The 19310-nt window shown below is 53.9% G+C and overlaps 1 protein-coding gene across 11 annotated transcripts in view; it reads right to left on the bottom strand.

Annotated features, from left to right (window-relative positions):
• The window catches only part of KIDINS220 (kinase D interacting substrate 220), a 59488-nt gene that overhangs the window by 39170 nt on the left and 1008 nt on the right, over positions 1-19310 (bottom strand). For 4 of the 11 annotated variants that reach the window (XM_080684422.1, XM_080684428.1, XM_080684430.1 and 1 more), the window contains exons 2-12: positions 12656-12798; positions 11374-11472; positions 9791-9889; positions 8254-8352; positions 7320-7421; positions 5365-5463; positions 4400-4597; positions 4066-4164; positions 2621-2719; positions 1667-1765; positions 858-1035 (exon numbers count right to left, since the gene is read on the bottom strand). In XM_080684422.1, the coding sequence (XP_080540548.1) occupies positions 858-1035; positions 1667-1765; positions 2621-2719; positions 4066-4164; positions 4400-4597; positions 5365-5463; positions 7320-7421; positions 8254-8352; positions 9791-9889; positions 11374-11472; positions 12656-12763 (1279 nt within the window). In that variant the 5' untranslated portion in view covers positions 12764-12798. Of the gene's footprint in view, positions 1-857; positions 1036-1666; positions 1766-2620; positions 2720-4065; positions 4165-4399; positions 4598-5364; positions 5464-7319; positions 7422-8253; positions 8353-9790; positions 9890-11373; positions 11473-12655; positions 12802-19310 lie in introns of all 11 variants that reach the window. The other 7 variants (XM_080684426.1, XM_080684429.1, XM_080684431.1 and 4 more) reach the window with 3 other exon arrangements.

The raw sequence follows: 19310 nt of genomic DNA, 5'->3' as shown, positions 1-19310 counted from the left end.
AGAAGAAAGAGCGCAAGATATTGAAAACCTATTTGAAGAAATAATGATAGAAAACTTTCCCCACCTGGTGAAAGAAATAGACTTATAAGTTCAGGAAGCGCACAGAACCCCAAACAAGAGGAATCCAAAGAGGACCACACCAAGACACATCATCATTAAAATGCCAAGAGCAAAAGACAAGGAGAGAATCTTAAAAGCAGCAAGAGAAAAACAGTTAGTTACCTACAAGGGAACACCCATACGACTGTCAGCTGATTTCTCAACAGAAACTATGCAGGCCAAATGGGAGTGGCAAGAAATATTCGAAGTGATGAATAGCAAGAACCTACAACCAAGATTACTCTACCCAGCAAAGCTATCATTTAGAATTGAATTGAAGGTCAGGTAAAGAGCTTCACAGACAAGAAAAAGCTAAAGGAGTTCATCACCGCCAAACCAGTATTATATGAAATGTTGAAGGGTATACTTTAAAAAGAGAAAGAAGAAGAAAAAAAGGAAAGATAAAAAATTATAAACAACAAATACATATCTATCAACAAGTGAATCTAAAAATCAAATGAATAAAAAACCTGATGAACAGAACAGACTGGTGAATCTAATAGACTCAGGGGCATGGAAAGGGAGTGGACTGACAATTCTCAGGCTGTGGGGGGTGCGGGGAGAGATTGGACAAAGCATCTACACCTATGGATGAGGACAGTGGCAGGGCGAGAGCCACACGGCCACACAGAAGCACTTTGCCAGGAGGAGCGTTTGTCCCGGCAAAGTCGCACCGTCCTCAACTTGACCCCCGCCAGCTCGGGGACGGCTGCCACCGGCTGTGGTCTAAGCTGCGTCAGGGACCACCCCGCACTCACTGGCTCCGAATATCTGCGTCAGGATGCTCTTCTGGTGGCTGCAGTCGATGTTGTAGGGCGTCTCGCCCGCCTTGTTGGGCCTGTAGAGCAGCCGGCCGTCCTTGGGGTTCCTCAGGAGCAGCTCTGCCAGCTTCCGGCTCCTCCCGCGGATGGCGATGTGAAGGGGGGTGTCTCCTTTCTGTGGAGGCGCAGGGGAGGGGGCCAAGCTCTGCCTGTGTCCTACGCCAGACCCAGCCGCGGGAACCTCTCGCTTCTCGCTCCTGCCCCCCGCAAGGTCTGCCTCTCCCTCCTTCCCCGCCTCCCTCAGGACTGACTTCTCCCGCAGCCTCCGAAAAGGCCCTTGTCCTCCGCCCCGGGCACGAGGAAAAGCAGCAGCTCCTCCTGCGCCCCCTCCCCCCACCAGGGACCACTCCCGCCCCAGGCGAGTAACCATCCGTCACCCAGCATTTATGTCACAGATGCCAGCGGTCTTCCTCAGCTAGCGTCCACCTGTTCACCCCTGCTCCCGCCGTCTCCCCACAACCACCCCTGCTGCTGCCCGTCTCCCATGAGCAGGGAGCACGCGAGGTGCAGGGGAACCCCTCCCACGGGGCACCCCAGGCCGTCTTCTCCGAGACTTCCTCTCCGGCCCCTTTGGAGTCTGCCCGGCTGTGCATCTGCAACAGCTCCCCCGACACGGCCTCCTGGTCTGGCAGCGCGGGACCCGCCAGGAGGCTATCCGGCCTGGGGTTACCCCCCCGCCCCCCAGGTGTCCCCAGCAGGCGATCTCCCCCGCACACACCCAGCCGGTCCCAGCCGCCTGCGCTCACCCGGTCCACGGCCGACACTTTCGCCCCCTTGTCCAGCAGCAGCTCCACCACCTCGATGTTCCGCATCTTGGTCGCCTTGATCAGCGGCGTCTCGCCGTCCTGCGGGCGCAGAAGGAAGGGTGTCACCTGGTCAGCTTCCCTCCCACGTGTCTAAGGTCACATCAGCACATCTGTGAAAGCTCCGTCACCGGGCTCCGGCAGCCGTCTACACTAAACGTTCTCAAGAAAACAGCTGGAAAAACCAGCACGTGCCTCGCCGTCCACAACCCATCTTCCGTATCAAAGACAATGCGCTCTCACTCAGCCGAGTGTGCGATGTGGCCCACGACTGCCCACACTGCGGCCGGCTCCCCTTCCTCCCTGAAGTCAATGGCGAGGTGTTAAAAAGAAGCAGGGTGATCAGGGACCCTCCGCCCTGGGCACTGAGGCTGGCATCACTGCCTCAGAAAGGTGCCTGTCCCCGTCCTTGGAGATGAAACGGGCTTGTCTGATGGGCAACTCCATACGTTTGTGTTATTAGGAATTCTCACCATTTATTTCACTCAGAAAGCCCCAATGTGTCTTCCCCGGGAACTATCACACAGGCCAAGGGCAGCCGCTAAGGCCGCAGCGCCATGATTTCACGGGTCTGAGTGAAACAGACCGCAGCGCCTGCCCTGGCAGCCATGCCCGCTCGCAGGTCTTCGCCGGGAAGTGTGTCTGCGTCCCACACGGGCGGGAGCCAGCTCTGGGGAAACGGCCTATCCACGAGGGTCAGCAGCTGACACTGCGTTTTCTGAACACACTGAACTAACGTAAGAAAGGACACACCGCGCCTTCCTGTGAACACGCAGCTCCGGACAGGGCGCACGGCACTCCTCAGTGCCCTATGGAGATTCCGGGGAATCAGCGTAATTCCAGGGGCAAGCACGCGGGACCGACGCTGGGCGGGCGAAGGGACAGCGGGCCGCCTACCTTGGTGCATATTTCCGTGTCGGGGTTGCACTGTAAGATGTCTCTCACCATGGTCGCGTTCCCCTTCTCAACAGCCCAGTACAGAGCAGTTTTATTGTCCTGGCAATAAGAAAGCAATGATGGCTGCATGTGAGACACATGCTTTAACATGCTTTTGCACATATTAGGGTCCTCAGGAACCTTCCTGCCAGACAGCAATGGGAGGGCTCACCACAGCGGCGTGGCGGGAAGCACTGGGAACCCCACCACACCCTAGACCACGGGTGGGCAAACTTTTTGACTCGAGGGCCACAATGGGTTCTTAAACTGGACCGGAGGGCCGGAACAAAAGCATGGATGGAGTGTTAGTGTGAACTAATATAAATTCAAAGTAAAGGAGCGGAGGGGAGAGCAAGAGAACCCTCCGCTCTTTCGGCTCCGTGGGCCGGATAGAACAGCCGAACGGGCCAGATCCGGCCCGCGGGCCGTAGTTTGCCCACGGCTGCCCTAGACTGACGGTGAGAACGTGTCATGCAAGGGGCCCGGGACACTTCCTGTTCCTTGGCGTGGGAGAGCGGGCTCACGTGGGGGCAGGTGCTGTGCATCGCTGTGCCGTGACCAGGCTCAGGGCCACACGCTGCGCTCCAAGCCTTCAGGACCTGAGCTCCACGCGTGGACAAGGGCCCGTGGCGGCCCCTCTGTCCTGTCTTCTCACAGGGGATGCATGAGAACGCCCTCCACAAGCCGAAGGTGGCTGCTTCCGCCATGTTTCGCTTTCTTAACCCGCCCCCCGCCCCCGCCACACACACCAATCTTGATCACACCCTTTAAAACCCAATCCAGTTCAAAACCCAAAAACAGAGCAACATGGACCTTGAAGGGGAGCTAGAGATTTACTATTTGATTCAAAGTGGATTTGGATACAAGCTGAAGACAAGAAAAAATGGAGCGGAATCCCGAGTGTCCAACAACACAGTGAGCTAAAGCTCCTGAAATACTGGGAAAACCCACCAATGGAGGGTGGTTTCACCTAAAATTAGTGACCTCTGAGCTGAGGCTGCTGCAGCAAAGCCCACAGGCACTCCCCGTGGCCGGAGAGGGAGGCAGACTGCGGGGGGAGGAGGAGACACAGCAGCGGGAACGGGTGAGAGGACGAAACGGGGGAACACCAACGGAAATAGATAAACCGCACCCCGTTCACGGGCCCCGTCCCAGTGTTCTCGGCTCCTCGCTTCAGGACTGAATGTACTTCTCCAGCGGTAACAGGGGCGCATTCAGAACCAGGGGCTTGCTTTCCCTCCCGTCTATCTAAATCTAACTGGGCGTCGCCGGAAATTCCATGGCAACGGCAGCGAAGGTGAGAGGCACCAGCAGGCACACCGGGGCTCACAGCTGGCAGGCGGCGTGGTGGTCGGCCAATGTGCACAGCCACCAGACCCCGAGCCCCCCACCCGCAGCGCACGTACCTGCCCTCGGATGTCGATGTCCGCGTACTTCTGGAGCAGCGCGCGGACGATTTCCACGTGGCCGCCTCTGACGGCGCCGATCAGCACGGTGTCCCCACTCTGCACAGACAAGGCCCCCAGGGGAATGAGGCGGCAGACGACCACGCTCTGCAGTTAGGTCAGTGCGTACAGAACAGCCGCTTTTCCTGACCATTCCGCGGCCGAGGCCTCTCTCTGAAGGAGGACTTGGAGGAACGAGCAGCCACACCCCAGAGCGAGGCTGGAGCAGGAAGAGCCTGGAAGGGCTGAGACGGGAAGCCGCCGCCCTCGGGTCCCGGAAGCCAGCGGCACCTACCCTGTCGGGGATGTTCACGTAGGTGCCGGCGTCGAGCAGGTCCTGCACGATGTCCGTGTGGCCCTCCTTGGACGCGATCATCAGCGCCGTGTTCCCGTCCTTGTCGGTCAGGTTCACGTTGGGGTTCCTCTTCAAGATCTCCTTTACGGACTGCGTGTAGCCCCCTTTCACAGCCACGATAAGTGCGGTCATGGAATTCTAAGCAGAAACCAGCCCGAGATGAGTACCGTCTAGAAATGGGGTTCATGCCACAAGAACACAACCCATGTTTTCTAGAAGGTGGCCTTGACAGCTATTTCTGACAGTAAAGTGTCAACATAAATAACCAAACACACACCCCGAGGGCCAGGAGGCCTGCTCTCTACTTTTGAAAATGCACGCATCCTCCCGAGTCCCCAGGACCCCAGGACAGTCAGTGCTTCCCGTGGTGATCCGGCCGTGGGCTCGTCCACAATAAACAAACCTCTCCCACAGGCAACGAAGGTAAAACAGCTGATAGGAGGATCCAAAACGAAACACATTCTAAACTAAATCATCCAAAGTAAGGCCTTTCAGACTTCAAACAGAGAATTGTTTATAACAAAATCTACGGGGCGAAAACTGAAAAAAATGACTTAACAACTACAGACTATTTCATTAAAAGTATATTCTTCTTTTTTACAGTGATCTAGAAACCCCATTTTCAAAGGCTCTTATTTTAGAGGTTCTTTAAAAAACTGCACATCTAGTTTATAACAATAAATCACCCAGCACAAGTTTTGTGGGCATTAGCAATAGATCCTTAAGGGCAAAACTCACATAACATCTGTAACCTAACACACTTATCAGCGTAACAGAAAGAAGGCTCGCTTCTCTAAGTATCATCTGAGAACTGCAGGCAGCTTCTGCAGGAGCTAAGAGGAAAATACTCTCTGAAAACAGCAAACACGTCTGTTAGCAGCGGCGAGAACAGGGAAGGTACGCACAGCGCCTTCTTGGTCCACGTCGGCTCCCATGGCCAGGAGGTGCTTCACACAGTCCAGGTGACCCTTGCGCGCGGCCCAGACCAAAGGGGTGGTCCCGTACTGTGGGAGCAGCAGACATGACAATCGTCACCGACGTGTGTGCAAGGAGCGAGCTCCCCCGCAGCGTGGGTAAACAGCAGAGTTGGAGCATTCTTAGATTACTGTGTACCGTCCGGGGGTCCTCAAACTACGGCCCGCGGGCCACATGCGGCCCGCCGAGGACATGGATCCGGCCCGCCGGGTGCCGCTGCCTGTCCTGCTTAGCAGCCGACGCGTCCCGGGCCCGCAGTGCGCATAGGAATTTGTTCATAGTTTTTTTTTTAAAACTGTAGTCCGGCCCTCCCACGGTCTGAGGGACAGGGAACTGGCCCCCTGTTTAAAAAGTTTGAGAACCCCTGGACACCATCATAACTTTAATTGTAGCTAAATCATATTCCCCCTTTTATTTATCCAGGTTAGGTGATTAACCGCTGCATGAAGTATCTTTTAACCAACTTTATCTTTTATCATCGGTGACTGAATTTCCCATCATAAAGTCATTCACTCTGGTCTCCCACAAGCCTCCACTGCTCCCAGATGGTGTGAAGCACAATTTAAAGTGCAACAGGTGCCCACAGGTGAAAGCCGCCACAAGCAAGTGCCAGCCACGGTCCTCCCGACCTCACGTGGAAGCCCGTGGCTCCAGACACGCGAGCAAGTGCAAGTGGCAACATCGCATTTCCCAGAGAAGCAAACGAGGCCGAGACGCAGCGATGGGCCCCAAGTCACAAAGCTATTCATTAGGAGGTGGAGTGAGACCCTGAGCCCACAGCCTGGCTCAGCCCGCTCTGACCCACACCCCCATCAGCGCTGCCCCGGAAGGTAAGCTGCAGCCTCAGAGCGGTACTCAGCCCCTCTGGCGGGAATACGATGCAAAAGGCATCGGACATAACGTGCAGGGGCCAGCCATCTCTGCTTGGGGAGCGCGGCGGCCAGAGCCAGGGCCGCCGCAGGGGCCTTCAGCTCGAGGAGCCCGCAGGGCGCATGAGCCTCTGACGGCTGCGCCCCGGGCGCTGTGCTGTGGACAGGCCCGTCGTTCTGCACAGCCCACAGCAGCGCCAGCCCCCACGGCCGCTGAGCGCCTGAGCTGGGGCAAGTGTGGCTATTTCGTCTTATTCCAGTTGATTTCAGTCTAGGCAGCGATGTGGCCGGTGGCCACTGAGCGGGCGGCACCACTCTTGGTCACATCAGACACCCCAGGAACCAGAGCTACACGCTGCAGCCCGCCCTCCCTGGGGCAGGCCTCTGCCGGGCAGTGGGAGGAGCCTGCAGAGGGCGGGCAGCGGCCCAGGCCCCCCGGTGGGGCCACCTCTGGGACGGAGGGAGGAAAACGGGAGGACTTCCCCGTTCACCCTCACGTCTCTCTTCGCCCAGAGTTAAAGTCTGTCTAGCTCCTCCTGTGTGGATCCGTTTTTCCTGGCTAAGATGCCTTCCTGAGTTGACAAATGAAACGTCTGCGACATCTGCAGAGATGCTGTAACTGAACGCTCTCCGAGCACCTCCCTTCTTCTGGAGAGGCCTATACCAGCCCATCTGCTCCAAACCCACCGCCCCGCCCCCCATGTCAGCCCAACCCCTCACCTACTGGGCAGGGAACTCTCACTGCGGAGGGTTCCTGACATGTGGCCAACGTCCCTGCAGGGGCTACTTGGACCGCCTCAGCAAGTCTCTCCCCTTTTTCTCAAAGCCTGGCCCCTCTCCCCAGTAACCTAACCGCTTTGCGGGTACTATGGACCCTATTTCCCATGTTCCATCTAGAAACGTGCTCCGTGATCTCCTCCCACGTCCGAGCAGCCTCGTGAGATGGCGTGAAAAGTGGTAACTTACACACTCGGAGTGACACCACGTGGACGGAGCCTGCGGAGCTGCTGACCTACCTTGTCGGAGCAGTTGACCTTCGCGCCATTCTGCAGGAGCAGCTGCACTATGTCTGCGTGGCCTCTGCCTGCTGCCCAGATGATGGGGTAGACACTGTACTGCTGGCAGACAGGCAGGCGGGCAGGCGGCAGACAGAAAGGGGGGAGGGAGACAGGCAGGGAGAGAGGGAAAGAAAAACCTTTAGGCAGATATTACAGCATACGTTTGCTAAGAAAAGTAAATAATAAATGGATAATATGAAGTAATAGTTTTAAAATCAAGTTACAGACCATTCTCCACTTTAAAAACACACAGCACTCTAACATAACTGGCAGCTAAGACACACTCCACCTTAAATAAATATACACCCTGCACGCCTTTATTCTTACAGTTTCAGCACATTTAACGGATTATCTGCCAACAGGCAAGGCTGGCAACAGGCACGTGAAGCTTTTCTGACATAACCCTTCCACTAACTTGAATGAAAGTTCTTTGTTTCAACTTTGTTGAGGTATAGGGACAAACTGCGAGAGAGTTAAGGGTACATTATTTGATACACCATCAATAAAACAGTTTCTTAATCGGCAATCTGAGATCAAGTGGCACCCAAAGTAACGAACATATCGCCATGTAAGACACACAAAAATGTCTCTTTTCTTTAAAAAAACTTAGATTGAGACACAGGCCCACAGAACAAGGCAAGAGGACCCAAGGGTTCCGGAACTCCTTCCCACATGCCAGACGGTTGCAATGAACGTGGAAGCTCTCAATTTTGATATAAATCGAGACACAAGCTGAGCTTGAGAAGGAAATTCTCGTGCTCGAGTCCCACGCTTCGCGCTGATCTCTAAGGCCTGGTCACTTCTGTGGCTCTGAGGCCGGCAGTGCCCTCAGCTTCCGTCTTCCCGCCGAGCCCGCGCCCCGACCCTGCAGAGGGGCTGTGCGCATGCTCACCAGACCGGTGACGCTGGGGTTGGCTCCATGCGAAAGCAGCAACTCCACCACTTCAGTCCGGCCTTTGTAACATGCCCACATCAGAGCTGTCCATCCTCCCTAAAAAGAGGGGGAGCGGACAAAATTTGGGGTAGTCCCCAAGCACAACAAGGCCAGTAATTACAGAGCTGGAATTCAGCCAAGTCTTACATACACCAACGTTTAACCTGTAAAATGCCGGCCCACAGCTGTTTGAATGCCATGCCCCACTTGGGTTTATATACTGTCACCCTAGGCAAGACTCCGAGGTAAACATTTATCTGGAGAAAACGATGTCCAAATTTGCAAAGTGAAAAGACTGGACCACCGCCTTCAGCAAGAGCTGCGGTTGGGCAGCCACTGCAGGTCCCCAAGAAAGAGCCCTCACCGGACTTCCTGACATCAGACGCCGGAGGGTCCCACCCGCAGGGCGCTCCGCTCCTTACAAGTCCCAGGCCCGCGCCTTCCCTCACAGCTCAGGGCTACTGCCCCCCACCCAGGCCGCCCCAATACTAAGGGAGACACAGTCCTGCTTCCCCGATTTGTGCTGTTTTACACAGAGACCCTTTACATGTTAAAAGGTGTTGTGACAATTACTCGGGGGGAATGAGAAGTATGGGGAGCCTAAAGGGCTTAGGAAATCATTCGTCACAAGCCTTAATAAACTCTGCACATTCACGATGTACCCTTACACTTCCTGACTCCCTTGCAGACCTGGGTTCAAAACTCAGCCTGACTGCTGCATGGCTGAGGGCCCAGGGCACGCCCTCAGGCTCATTCCCGAGCCCCGTGCACTAGAACAGTAACCCTCGCCCCCAGGACTGCCCCCAGAACAAGGAGCAACACAGCAGGGAGTGCGGGAGGGTGGGATGCTGCAGATTCTTAGAAGCTCAGACCATCTGCACCGAAGCGTCATCGGCAAAGTAACACGTTTCCTAGGTCAGGGCAGGCCAGCTCCCTTCTCTCCTCCACAGTTAAAGTGAACTTCCCGAAAGACTAAAAATTTTGCAGGATGAATAAGCCAAAAATGATCCCTTTCTTAACCTTTATGCTTTAAGCAGATGCCAAGACCAAATAAGAGCTAAGATAATTAAGACTCACGTCTTGTTCAGCTTGTAATGTATAGATGGCATGTCTGAACACAATTACACTTTAAAAATAAGTTTATAAATGTTATTCTGAAAATTATGACTAAACTGAAAATATTTTTAAAACTGTACTATGTCCCTCTTAAAATCCCTCTTAAAGGAAAAAGTCTCTCGAAGTTCTAACACTGACATACTAAACGGTAATGAGTGTTTTTAACAATATTTCAGAATTTTAAACTCTAAGATAAACTGGAGATGATGACCAAGGGCACTAAAAGAGGTAGATATCATACCACCTGGGTTTTAAACATTCTGAGGGTCCCTTCAATGACACCCCCGAACACCGCTGTGCCACCTCGCCCGCGCCCCCCCACAGGTCCGTCACCGGTAACCGCTCCCAGCTGACGGCGACGGGGGCAGCGAGCCCGTACCATGTCGCGGTGCTCCAGGTTCGCCCCACACTTCAGCATCTCCTCCACGACGTGCAGGTGCCCTTCCTTGGAGGCCGATATAAGCGCGGTCCAGTTATCCTTGAACACAAGCCACACATTTACCGTTCAAAATCAAAAAGAACATTCTAAACGAGAAAAAGAAGCTTGAAGAGATGTGAATGTGCATAGCAAAGGGTCCTGCCAGAACGCCAGTGACCACTGGACTCGCACGTAGCCCTGACGCACCAGGGGGGTGTGTCTGTCTGTCTGTCTGCATCACTACAATGGGCAGCAGTGGTTCCCCAACTGCTTGGTCAGTCTTTTCCCCACTTCTAACCACACCCCAGGCTTCTACACAGGAGAGGCGATGCCGAGCAAAACCTCAGAGCTAATCCTTGGCTACCAGCCATCGCTCCAAATGAAGTTAAAGACCGGAAAGAGCCTTAAGAACACACTCCCAGGCGGGCAAACTGAAGCGATCCCATGATGAGTTTAGAAACGATGTGATAAAGAAATCACTATTCTCCTTTATTTTTTAAGTAAAGGCTACAAGTATCCTAACTTTCATTCATGTGTGTAATTTAATTCAAATGACCATTCAATAAAAATCATCAACTGAAAATAATCAATTAAAAAAACACACAGATGTAACCCTAGCCAGTTTGGCTCAGTGGATAGAGCATCAGCCTGCAGACTGAAGGGTCCTGGGTTCGATTCGGGTCAAGGGCACATGTCCAGGTTGTAGGCTCGATCCCCAGAAGGGGGTTTGCAGGAGGCAGCTGATCAATGATTCTCTCTCATCATTGATGTTTCTATCTCTCCCCCTCCCTTCTTCTCTGAAATCAATAAAAATATAAAATAAGATAAAATAAAATAAAATAAAATAAAATAAAATAAACAGATATAGGTACATAACCCTAAAAAGTAATTCCTGGGAAACAGCAAGAGAAATGAGAGCCTCTTGGAACCGTGATCCACCCCCAGAAGTGCAATCAGAAGGCACTGCATTTCCTGGCTGGAATCATGTAATGACATGTATAACAACAGCTAGCGTCAGGAGGAGTAACTGATAATATGACTCATACATGGATATTTTCTAGGCAGGCATTTGATTTCATGTGTGTGTGCTCCCTATTCACAGTGCCATCTACATATAACAACATGAAGAACTGAGAACTTGCATTCAAAGTAAAAATTTCTCTCCCTTTTTAAAAAATTAACTTAGCGCCTGACCGGTTTGGCTCAGTGGATAGAGCATCGACCTGCAGACTGAAGGGTCCCAGGTTCAATTCCGGTCAAGGGCATGTACCTTGGTTGTGGGCACATCCCCAGTAGGGGGTGTGCAGGAGGCAGCTGATCGATGTTTCTCTCTCATTGATGTTTCTAACTCTCTATCCCTCTCCCTTCCTCTCTGTAAAAAATCAATAAAATATATTTTAAAAAAATTAACTTAGCAACTAGGCAGAGTTGATATGTAACTGAGAGTGTAACTGGTCACCTATTGGTTTTGAATCATTTCATCCAACAAACAGCCAAGTGAAGGGAAAGAAAGAGAAGCCAATGCGTGCTCGTTCAGTAGGTACCAGGTCTTCCAGGTTGCAGTTCGCTCCGTTCTTGATCAGCTCCTTCACTATCTCCAGGTTGCCCTGCTCGGCAGCTATCATCAGCGGGGTCTGGCCGCACTGGGGACAGAGAGGACACTGGTCGAGGCGCTGTGCTTGACCGAGATGCCGTGAGCACCCCGCTCTCCTTTTCACAGCGAGGGCCAGCACTGTGTATGGGGTTTCTTTAATTCAGAAACACCTGTGAAGTCTTAAGTTTTCAATTTACTAATAATGTAAAAGTCAAAGACAGAACAAAACTTGTTTTTACCACAGCATGACTAACCTGTTATCATTCCTGCAGTTTCATTCAGAATCTATAAGTATGATTAGTACTAGCCTCTGAAAGTAATTGCCACAATGTAACAAAAATCTTAGGACATCAATGGTAACCAAACTCTCTCTAACGACACAGTTACATTATGATACACACGTGGTTCTAACGATACATGAACGATGTACTATGAGGACTAAAGGGAGAAAGGTTCACACATATACACATACATGTACATGTGAAAACTGAAATAACTTCTCATGATCTGATCCACTGGCAAAAAAAAAAAATTATGCTACATGGAAAATACAGTTTTAAGAAACAAAATTATTTTTATTACGTTTTATAAAACAAGTACATACTTTGCCATTAAAAATTCATACAAAAAGTCTATTAGCCCATAAGATGTTGCAGCTGTTCGTGATGAGGTAAGATCAACATTTTATTTATATTCCCCAGTCTACTGTTGACTAGAAATATCTACTATAAATTAATGAAATGGTAAATGTATACTTCCCTGTCTTATTAAACAGAACCCATGACTATTTAACTCTCTCTTAAAGATACAGGGCTTTTAAAATCCCAAGGCGTATGGCATGGATAAATCAGAAAGTAACTGGGGCTCCATTAAAGAAAATATTTCCAAGAGTCTTAATTGTTTTTGCTAATCTATTTATAGAAGCTCTCTGAAGCGTCCTAGAAGCACTTTAGATTTCAGTAATCAAACTTCCTGAATATTGATTATTCCATCTGCAAAAAAGACAATCATAAATCTAAATTCAATACACAATAATTCATATAAGTTCAAATGCATTCCAAAAATACGGGATTGGAAGTGCGTTAACTGCCAGGAATGGTCATTATTTCAAGTCGGTATCACGAGGGAGGAGCCGCGTCTTTCTCACTAACTGGCCCGGAGCTGGGCGCCCTGCCTGCACGCGGGGCACCACACGCCCCGGGGAGGAGGGGGAGGAGCGGCCGCCGGCTCACCTCGTTTCTCTCGTCCACGTCTTTGCATTTCTCCAGGAGAGCTTTCAGGGCAGGGATGTTTTCCTCCTCCACGTAATTGATCACACTCTGTGATATCAGGACCGACATGTTGGCAGAAAGCTGCGTTGTCTCTGCCCCGGGACCTGCTGAGAGCACACAGATAAAACACACAGAATCTGAGATTAGAAGAAACCACGCACCTTGGCTTGGACAGATCGCTCCACTGGCAGGACCGACGGCAAGGCGCCCGGCTCAGCTGGCGAAATGCCCGCTCCTGGCTTCCCAAGGCTCACGCTCCCCTCAATCTAACTCACCCCGCTCCCAACTCCAGGTGCAGCCCCATCTTCCCAGCGAAGGAAGGTGCGCCCTGGCTCCCCGCCATCTTCCCGCCTCACCCAGCAGCTCCAGCTCCTTCTTCCAAGGCCAAAGCCTCCCTAGGTCTCCCCTCAGCCTCTCCCGCGCCACAGCCGTCTCCGAGCACACCCCCCGGGGCCTGCCGAGCGGATTTCAGACCTGCGGGCTGCTCACCACCCATCACAAGCGCCTGGCCCCAGCGGCCATGGCCTGCGCCCACATCCCCTGCCCTGCCCACTCGCTCCGCCTTCCCACCGCCTACCTCCACGGGACCCAGGGCGTCTGCAGGAGCCACGGCCGCCCCAGAAGCACCTGCAGACCCTGCAAAGCAGCGGCCCGCTGTCGCTCAGAGACGGGCACAGGTCTGGGCGAGGCCGGGTCTGTAACCAGCTCTGTAGCCAGCGCCCTGCCCTGCTGCGGAGCCGGAGCCGCTGCTGAAGAACCACCTTGGCAGCACTGAGCCAGACGACACCCCGCCTGCTCCCAGCCCCCCAGTGGCCCCTCAAAGCAACGAGGTGGACTTGCACGTTTACTCTGGCCTCAGTGGCCTGGAGTTCCACTTCTGACCGCATCTCCTACCACCCCGCCCCCCCATTTCACCACGTGAGCGCACAGCACTGCGCCCCTCGGGGCCTCTGCACTGACCGACCCACATGGCCGCCCCCCAGCCCTCAGCCCCCTCACCAGGACTGGCTGCCATGTCCCGTAAAACAGTAACCCCTACACTCACTGCACAGCGGTCCCGGCCCCCCCGCCGCCCGACTCTACATTCTCCGTGGCACTTACCGCCATCACACATACAACATGTGTGCATTTGCTGTCCATCTGCCACAACCAGAACACAAGTTCCAAAGGGCAGGAACTTTGTTTTATTCGACTGGACATTCAAATGCAAATAAGTAAACAAACCTCAACTCAGTCACGCCTTACCCCAAATACACATACTAGCGCAAAGTGGACCTCAATGTCACACCAAAAGCACAAAGCTTCCAGAAGAAAACAGATTATTTTGGATTAAGCAAAGGTTTTTTTCGATACAACACTAAAAGCGTGTTTTTAAAAAAAGAAAACTGAGAAATCAGAGCTCACCAAAATGAAATCGTTTGCTCTGCTCAGAGAATAAAACTGGGACTGGTGACACCTGTCCACTCCGGACAGTGTGTCTGCGCCTGGCCCCAGCCTGGCCTGCGCTGCGCTTTCTTTACAGCACACGCTTTTTTCTCGAGGGTCCCAGGCTCCCGGGTGGCCAGGAACCATGGCCACAGGGCAGACTGCACACCCAGAGCCTCACTCACACCTGACTTAGAGGCTGGGCGTTAGAACTTGGGAGCTGAAGAGGAGATTTGGACGCTGAGCTGACCCTGCAATGCGCTGAGACTTTGGGGGGCCTTGGGATGGGGTGAAAGTGGTGTGCGTGTGGGATGGAAGCCTCTCTTTGGGGCCAGAAGACAGGAACTACTGCTCTGCATGGTCCCATTTATATGACTTCCTAAAAGGGAACACGAGGCAGACAAAACCGGAGCAGAAGTTGTCGGCTTGGAGTGGGGCGGCGACGACTACAAAGGGGTGAGAGAACCTGGGGAGCAGACTGTCCTATAGCCTCACTGTGCTGGCAATCACACAATTATGTGGCTTTGCCAAAATTCCAAGCTTAACGCTAAAAAGTGAATTCTAGTCTATGTAAACTATACCTGAAGGACACCTTACTTTTAAATCATCATCAAAAAAGGTTCTGTTATTTGGTCCAGTAACTTTAAGAATCAATTCTAGAAACACAAGGAACATGGAGAGAGATGTTAAATACAACACAATTTTAGTCATGAGAACAAAAAAGTTAGCGACAGGGAGTCCGTAAATTCTGATACATGCACACAGCGGAACAACACACAGTCATCAGAACGGTTCCAAAGTATGTCCTGACAGAAGAATGCTAGTGATATACTAACTGGGAGAAAAAATTCACTAAGAAACTATCTATACAGCATCTCAACCATACAAATTTACATTTTTAAAATTACATTTTTAAATACAGAAATGACATCAATGTAATTTTAATTTTCTTTAGAACCTTTAATCCCTAATCTTCTAGATTGTGGCACCTTTAGAACTGGAAACCAGTAAGAGATTTTGTTAACGGTCATCACCAACATCCAGCACCTTCACTGATTCCCACTTCTCACAGGATCGAGTCTAACCCTCAGTCAGACACCAGGGTCTGGCTCTACCTGCCTCTCCCTTTACCAGCCCCCCCCAACCCCCAAACCGCCATGCTGACGCTCCACGTGGCCCTCCGCCCGGCTGCTCCCCTCCTCTGCCGTGGCCAGGTTCACTCCCCTCACTGTGAGCACCACGCTCACACCCACTCCCCCCGGCACCCCCTCTCCTTACTCCCCTCACTGTGAGCACCACGCTCACACCCATTCCCCCTGGCACCCCCTCTCCTTACTCCCCTCACTGTGAGCACCACGCTCACACCCACTCCCCCGGCACCCCCTCTCCTTACTCCCCTCACTGTGAGCACCACGCTCACACCCACTCCCCCGGCACCCCCTCTCCTTACTCCCCTCACTGTGAGCACCACACTCACACCCACTCCCCCGGCACCCCCTCTCCTCACTCCCCTCACTGTGAGCACCACACTCACACCCACTCCCCCGGCACCCCCTCTCCTTACTCCCCTCACTGTGAGCACCACGCTCACACCCACTCCCCCGGCACCCCCTCTCCTTACTCCCCTCACTGTGAATGCCACGCTCACACCCACTCCCCCGGCACCCCCTCTCCTTACTCCCCTCACTGTGAATGCCACGCTCACACCCACTCCCCCCGGCACCCCCTCTCCTTACTCCCCTCACTGTGAGCACCACGCTCACACCCACTCCCCCCGGCACCCCCTCTCCTTACTCCCCTCACTGCGAACGCCACGCTCACACCCACTCCCCCCGGCACCCCCTCTCCTTACTCCCCTCACTGCGAACGCCACGCTCACACCCACTCCCCCCGGCACCCCCTCTCCTTACTCCCCTCACTGTGAACGCCACGCTCACACCCACTCCCCCCGGCACCCCCTCTCCTGACTCCCCTCACTGTGAACGCCACGCTCACACCCACTCCCCCCGGCACCCCCTCTCCTTACTCCCCTCACTGTGAACGCCACACTCACACCCACTCCCCCGGCACCCCTCTCCTTACTCCCCTCACTGTGAGCACCACGCTCACACCCACTCCCCCCGGCACCCCCTCTCCTTACTCCCCTCACTGCGAACGCCACGCTCACACCCACTCCCCCGGCACCCCCTCTCCTTACTCCCCTCACTGTGAACGCCACGCTCACACCCACTCCCCCCGGCACCCCCTCTCCTTACTCCCCTCACTGCGAACGCCACGCTCACACCCACTCCCCCCGGCACCCCCTCTCCTTACTCCCCTCACTGTGAACGCCACACTCACACCCACTCCCCCCGGCACCCCCTCTCTCCAAGGGCCAGCAGTTGCCATTTCTCTCCCATTTGCCTCCTGTCCGACATCAGCCAACCAAACCCCAGTGCCCCAGTGTCGGTCTTCCATCCACACTTAATTAAGACTCCTGACCGTGCAGGACGCAAACTTCCGCCAGCTCCAGCAACACCAACGTGGCGGATCCTGGCTTATTTCCCAAACCGCGCTGTGGGAAAGGCGGGGCCACTGGACCGCAAACGCCAGCAGAATTCTCATTCTCTGCCGGCTTACCCTCCACCCTCCTTCATCACAGACCGCGTCCACATGGGAATGTGGGTTTCCTCCCAACGCCAAACGTCCCAGAGAAGGGCTCTGGCTACTCAGATGGGGTCAGCTGCCAGCCCGCAACCAATCTACCACAGTCACAGTCATGGTCACAGCCACAGTCACAGTCACAGTCATGGTCACAGCCACAGTCACGGTCACAGTCACAGTCACGGCCACAGTCACAGTCACAGTCACAGTCATGATCACAGCCACAGTCATGATCACAGTCACAGCCACAGTCATGGTCACAGTCACAGCCACGGTCACAGTCACGGCCACGGTCACAGTCACAGTCACAGCCACGGTCACAGTCACGGCCACGGTCACAGCCACAGTCATGGTCACAGCCACAGTCACGGTCACAGTCACAGCCACGGTCACAGTCACGGCCACGGTCACAGTCACAGCCACAGCCACAGTCACAGCCACAGTCAGTCACAGCCACAGCCACGGTCACGGTCACAGCCACGGTCACAGTCACAGCCACAGTCACGGTCACAGTCACGGTCACAGTCATAGCCACAGCCACGGTCACAGTCATGGTCACAGCCACAGTCACAGTCACGATCACAGTCACAGCCACGGTCACAGCCACAGTCACAGTCACGATCACAGTCACAGCCACGGTCACGGTCACAGCCACAGCCACAGTCATGATCACAGTCACAGCCACGGTCACAGCCACAGTCATGATCAGAGTCACAGCCACGGTCACGGCCACAGTCACAGTCACAGTCACAGCCACAGTCATGATCACAGTCACAGCCACGGTCACGGCCACAGTCACAGTCACAGTCACAGCCACAGTCATGATCACAGTCACAGCCACGGTCACGGCCACAGTCACAGTCACAGCCACAGTCATGATCAGAGTCACAGCCACAGGCTGGGAAGGCATCACAGGTAACAGTGTGGGCACTGCTTCCAGCAAAGAGGCGACTTGTGGTCGAGGCACCTGTCCTGCAACATCTGTCACCTGGGTCAGCATGAGTCTCCCCACCGCGTCCCCTCCCTCCTGTCCTTCCCTCCCATCCAGCTGCCACACTGAAGCCAGAGGAACAGAAAATCCTTCCGTTAGCCCCATTACTCCCGCTGGGAGCCAGAAGACGGGGCTGTATTACTCACAAGTTACTCAAGGACTGAGACCCTGAAAGCCTTTCAAGGTCGCTGTGAAGATGCGACGCCCTGATTCCCAGGGACGGCTTCGCTCTGCGCAGAGCAGGGTCCTGATGATGGTGGGAGGGCACGCAGCTCCTTCACAATCTGGCCATCTCACCCTCCCTCCACCTCACCTTCTCCCTCCCGACCCCATCCCTCTCCCCTCCTCCCAAACCTGCTTCCCCACTCACAGCCACCCATCCAGCTCCAGCCACACCGATCTACCCACGCTCCGCAGCTGCCCCGCACTTTGCTCTGTCCAGGCCTTTGCTTACTGCCCCGCCTCCTAGAAAGCCCACCTCCAATGCAGGCCTGGACAGCAGGCCCCCCTGAGGCCGCCCCACCCCACCTTCTCCCGGAGCCTGCTGCGGCCCCGCTCACGCCACCCTCCGCAGGGACGCCCCCACGCTGCCGCGTACACCTAAGCTCACGCCACACCAACCCTCCATCCTCCTCACCCACGTCCACATCTCCCCTCAAGGACAACTTCCCCAGGTGGGAGCCGCCTTCCCCCGGGCACGATGCCTACCGACAGGGGCTGAGGACGAGAAAAGCGGGCCCGACGGTGGGGACGGGCCTGCCCTGCGTGAACATGACCGCCCAGAACACCAGCATCAGAGGAGGTCGCTCTGACCACCTTGCCGGGACTTGTTCAAGTGCAAATGAAAGCCACTTGGAAACCACGTCTGAACACAGACAGATGCCGGGGCCCTGGCCCACCTTCCCGTCACTGTTCTCTCTCCCAAAGGCCTTCTTCTCGCAGCACAGGCCCAGGCCCCGGCCCCGCCGCCTCCGCCTCACTCTGACCTCAGCACTTGATGTTTTGTCACCTGGGGCTAGATTCTTGGCCGCGTGTCCAGGGCTCACCATCTTTAAATAACACACAGTTCCATGCAGTTACGTGATGAAAGGGGATTGAAACTGCACCTAACACATGTGCAAACGGGGCCCCTATCAGCTACTGCCCGTGACACCAGAATTCCCACACTCCCACCCTCTCCCCGGATTATTCTGTCACAGGGCCTCCTTCACAAGGCACTTTTTATTCCCTTTTCTTTTTTTTTAAAATATATTTTATTGATTTTTTAGAGAGGAAGGGAGAGGGATAGAGAGAAACATCGATGAGATAGAAACATCGATCCCTTCCCAGCACTTTCCTAACCTTGTCATCTGCATGTGACCTGCTGGCCGATGGCCTCTCCCACCAGGACGTAGGTTTGGTAAGAGAAGGGACTCCCGTCTTTTGTTTTAGACCAGTGGTCGGCAAACTCATTAGTCAACAGAGCCAAATAGCCACAGCACAACGACTGAAATTTCTTTTGAGAGCCACATTTTTTAAACTTAAACTTCATCTAACGCCACTTCTTCAAATTAGACT

Source organism: Plecotus auritus (genome assembly GCF_963455305.1).
Source record: "Plecotus auritus genome assembly, chromosome: 8".
Lineage (NCBI taxonomy): Eukaryota > Metazoa > Chordata > Mammalia > Chiroptera > Vespertilionidae > Plecotus > Plecotus auritus.
The sequence above is the reverse complement of the archived record's forward strand: the minus strand, read 5'-3'. Positions and strand labels throughout refer to the sequence as shown.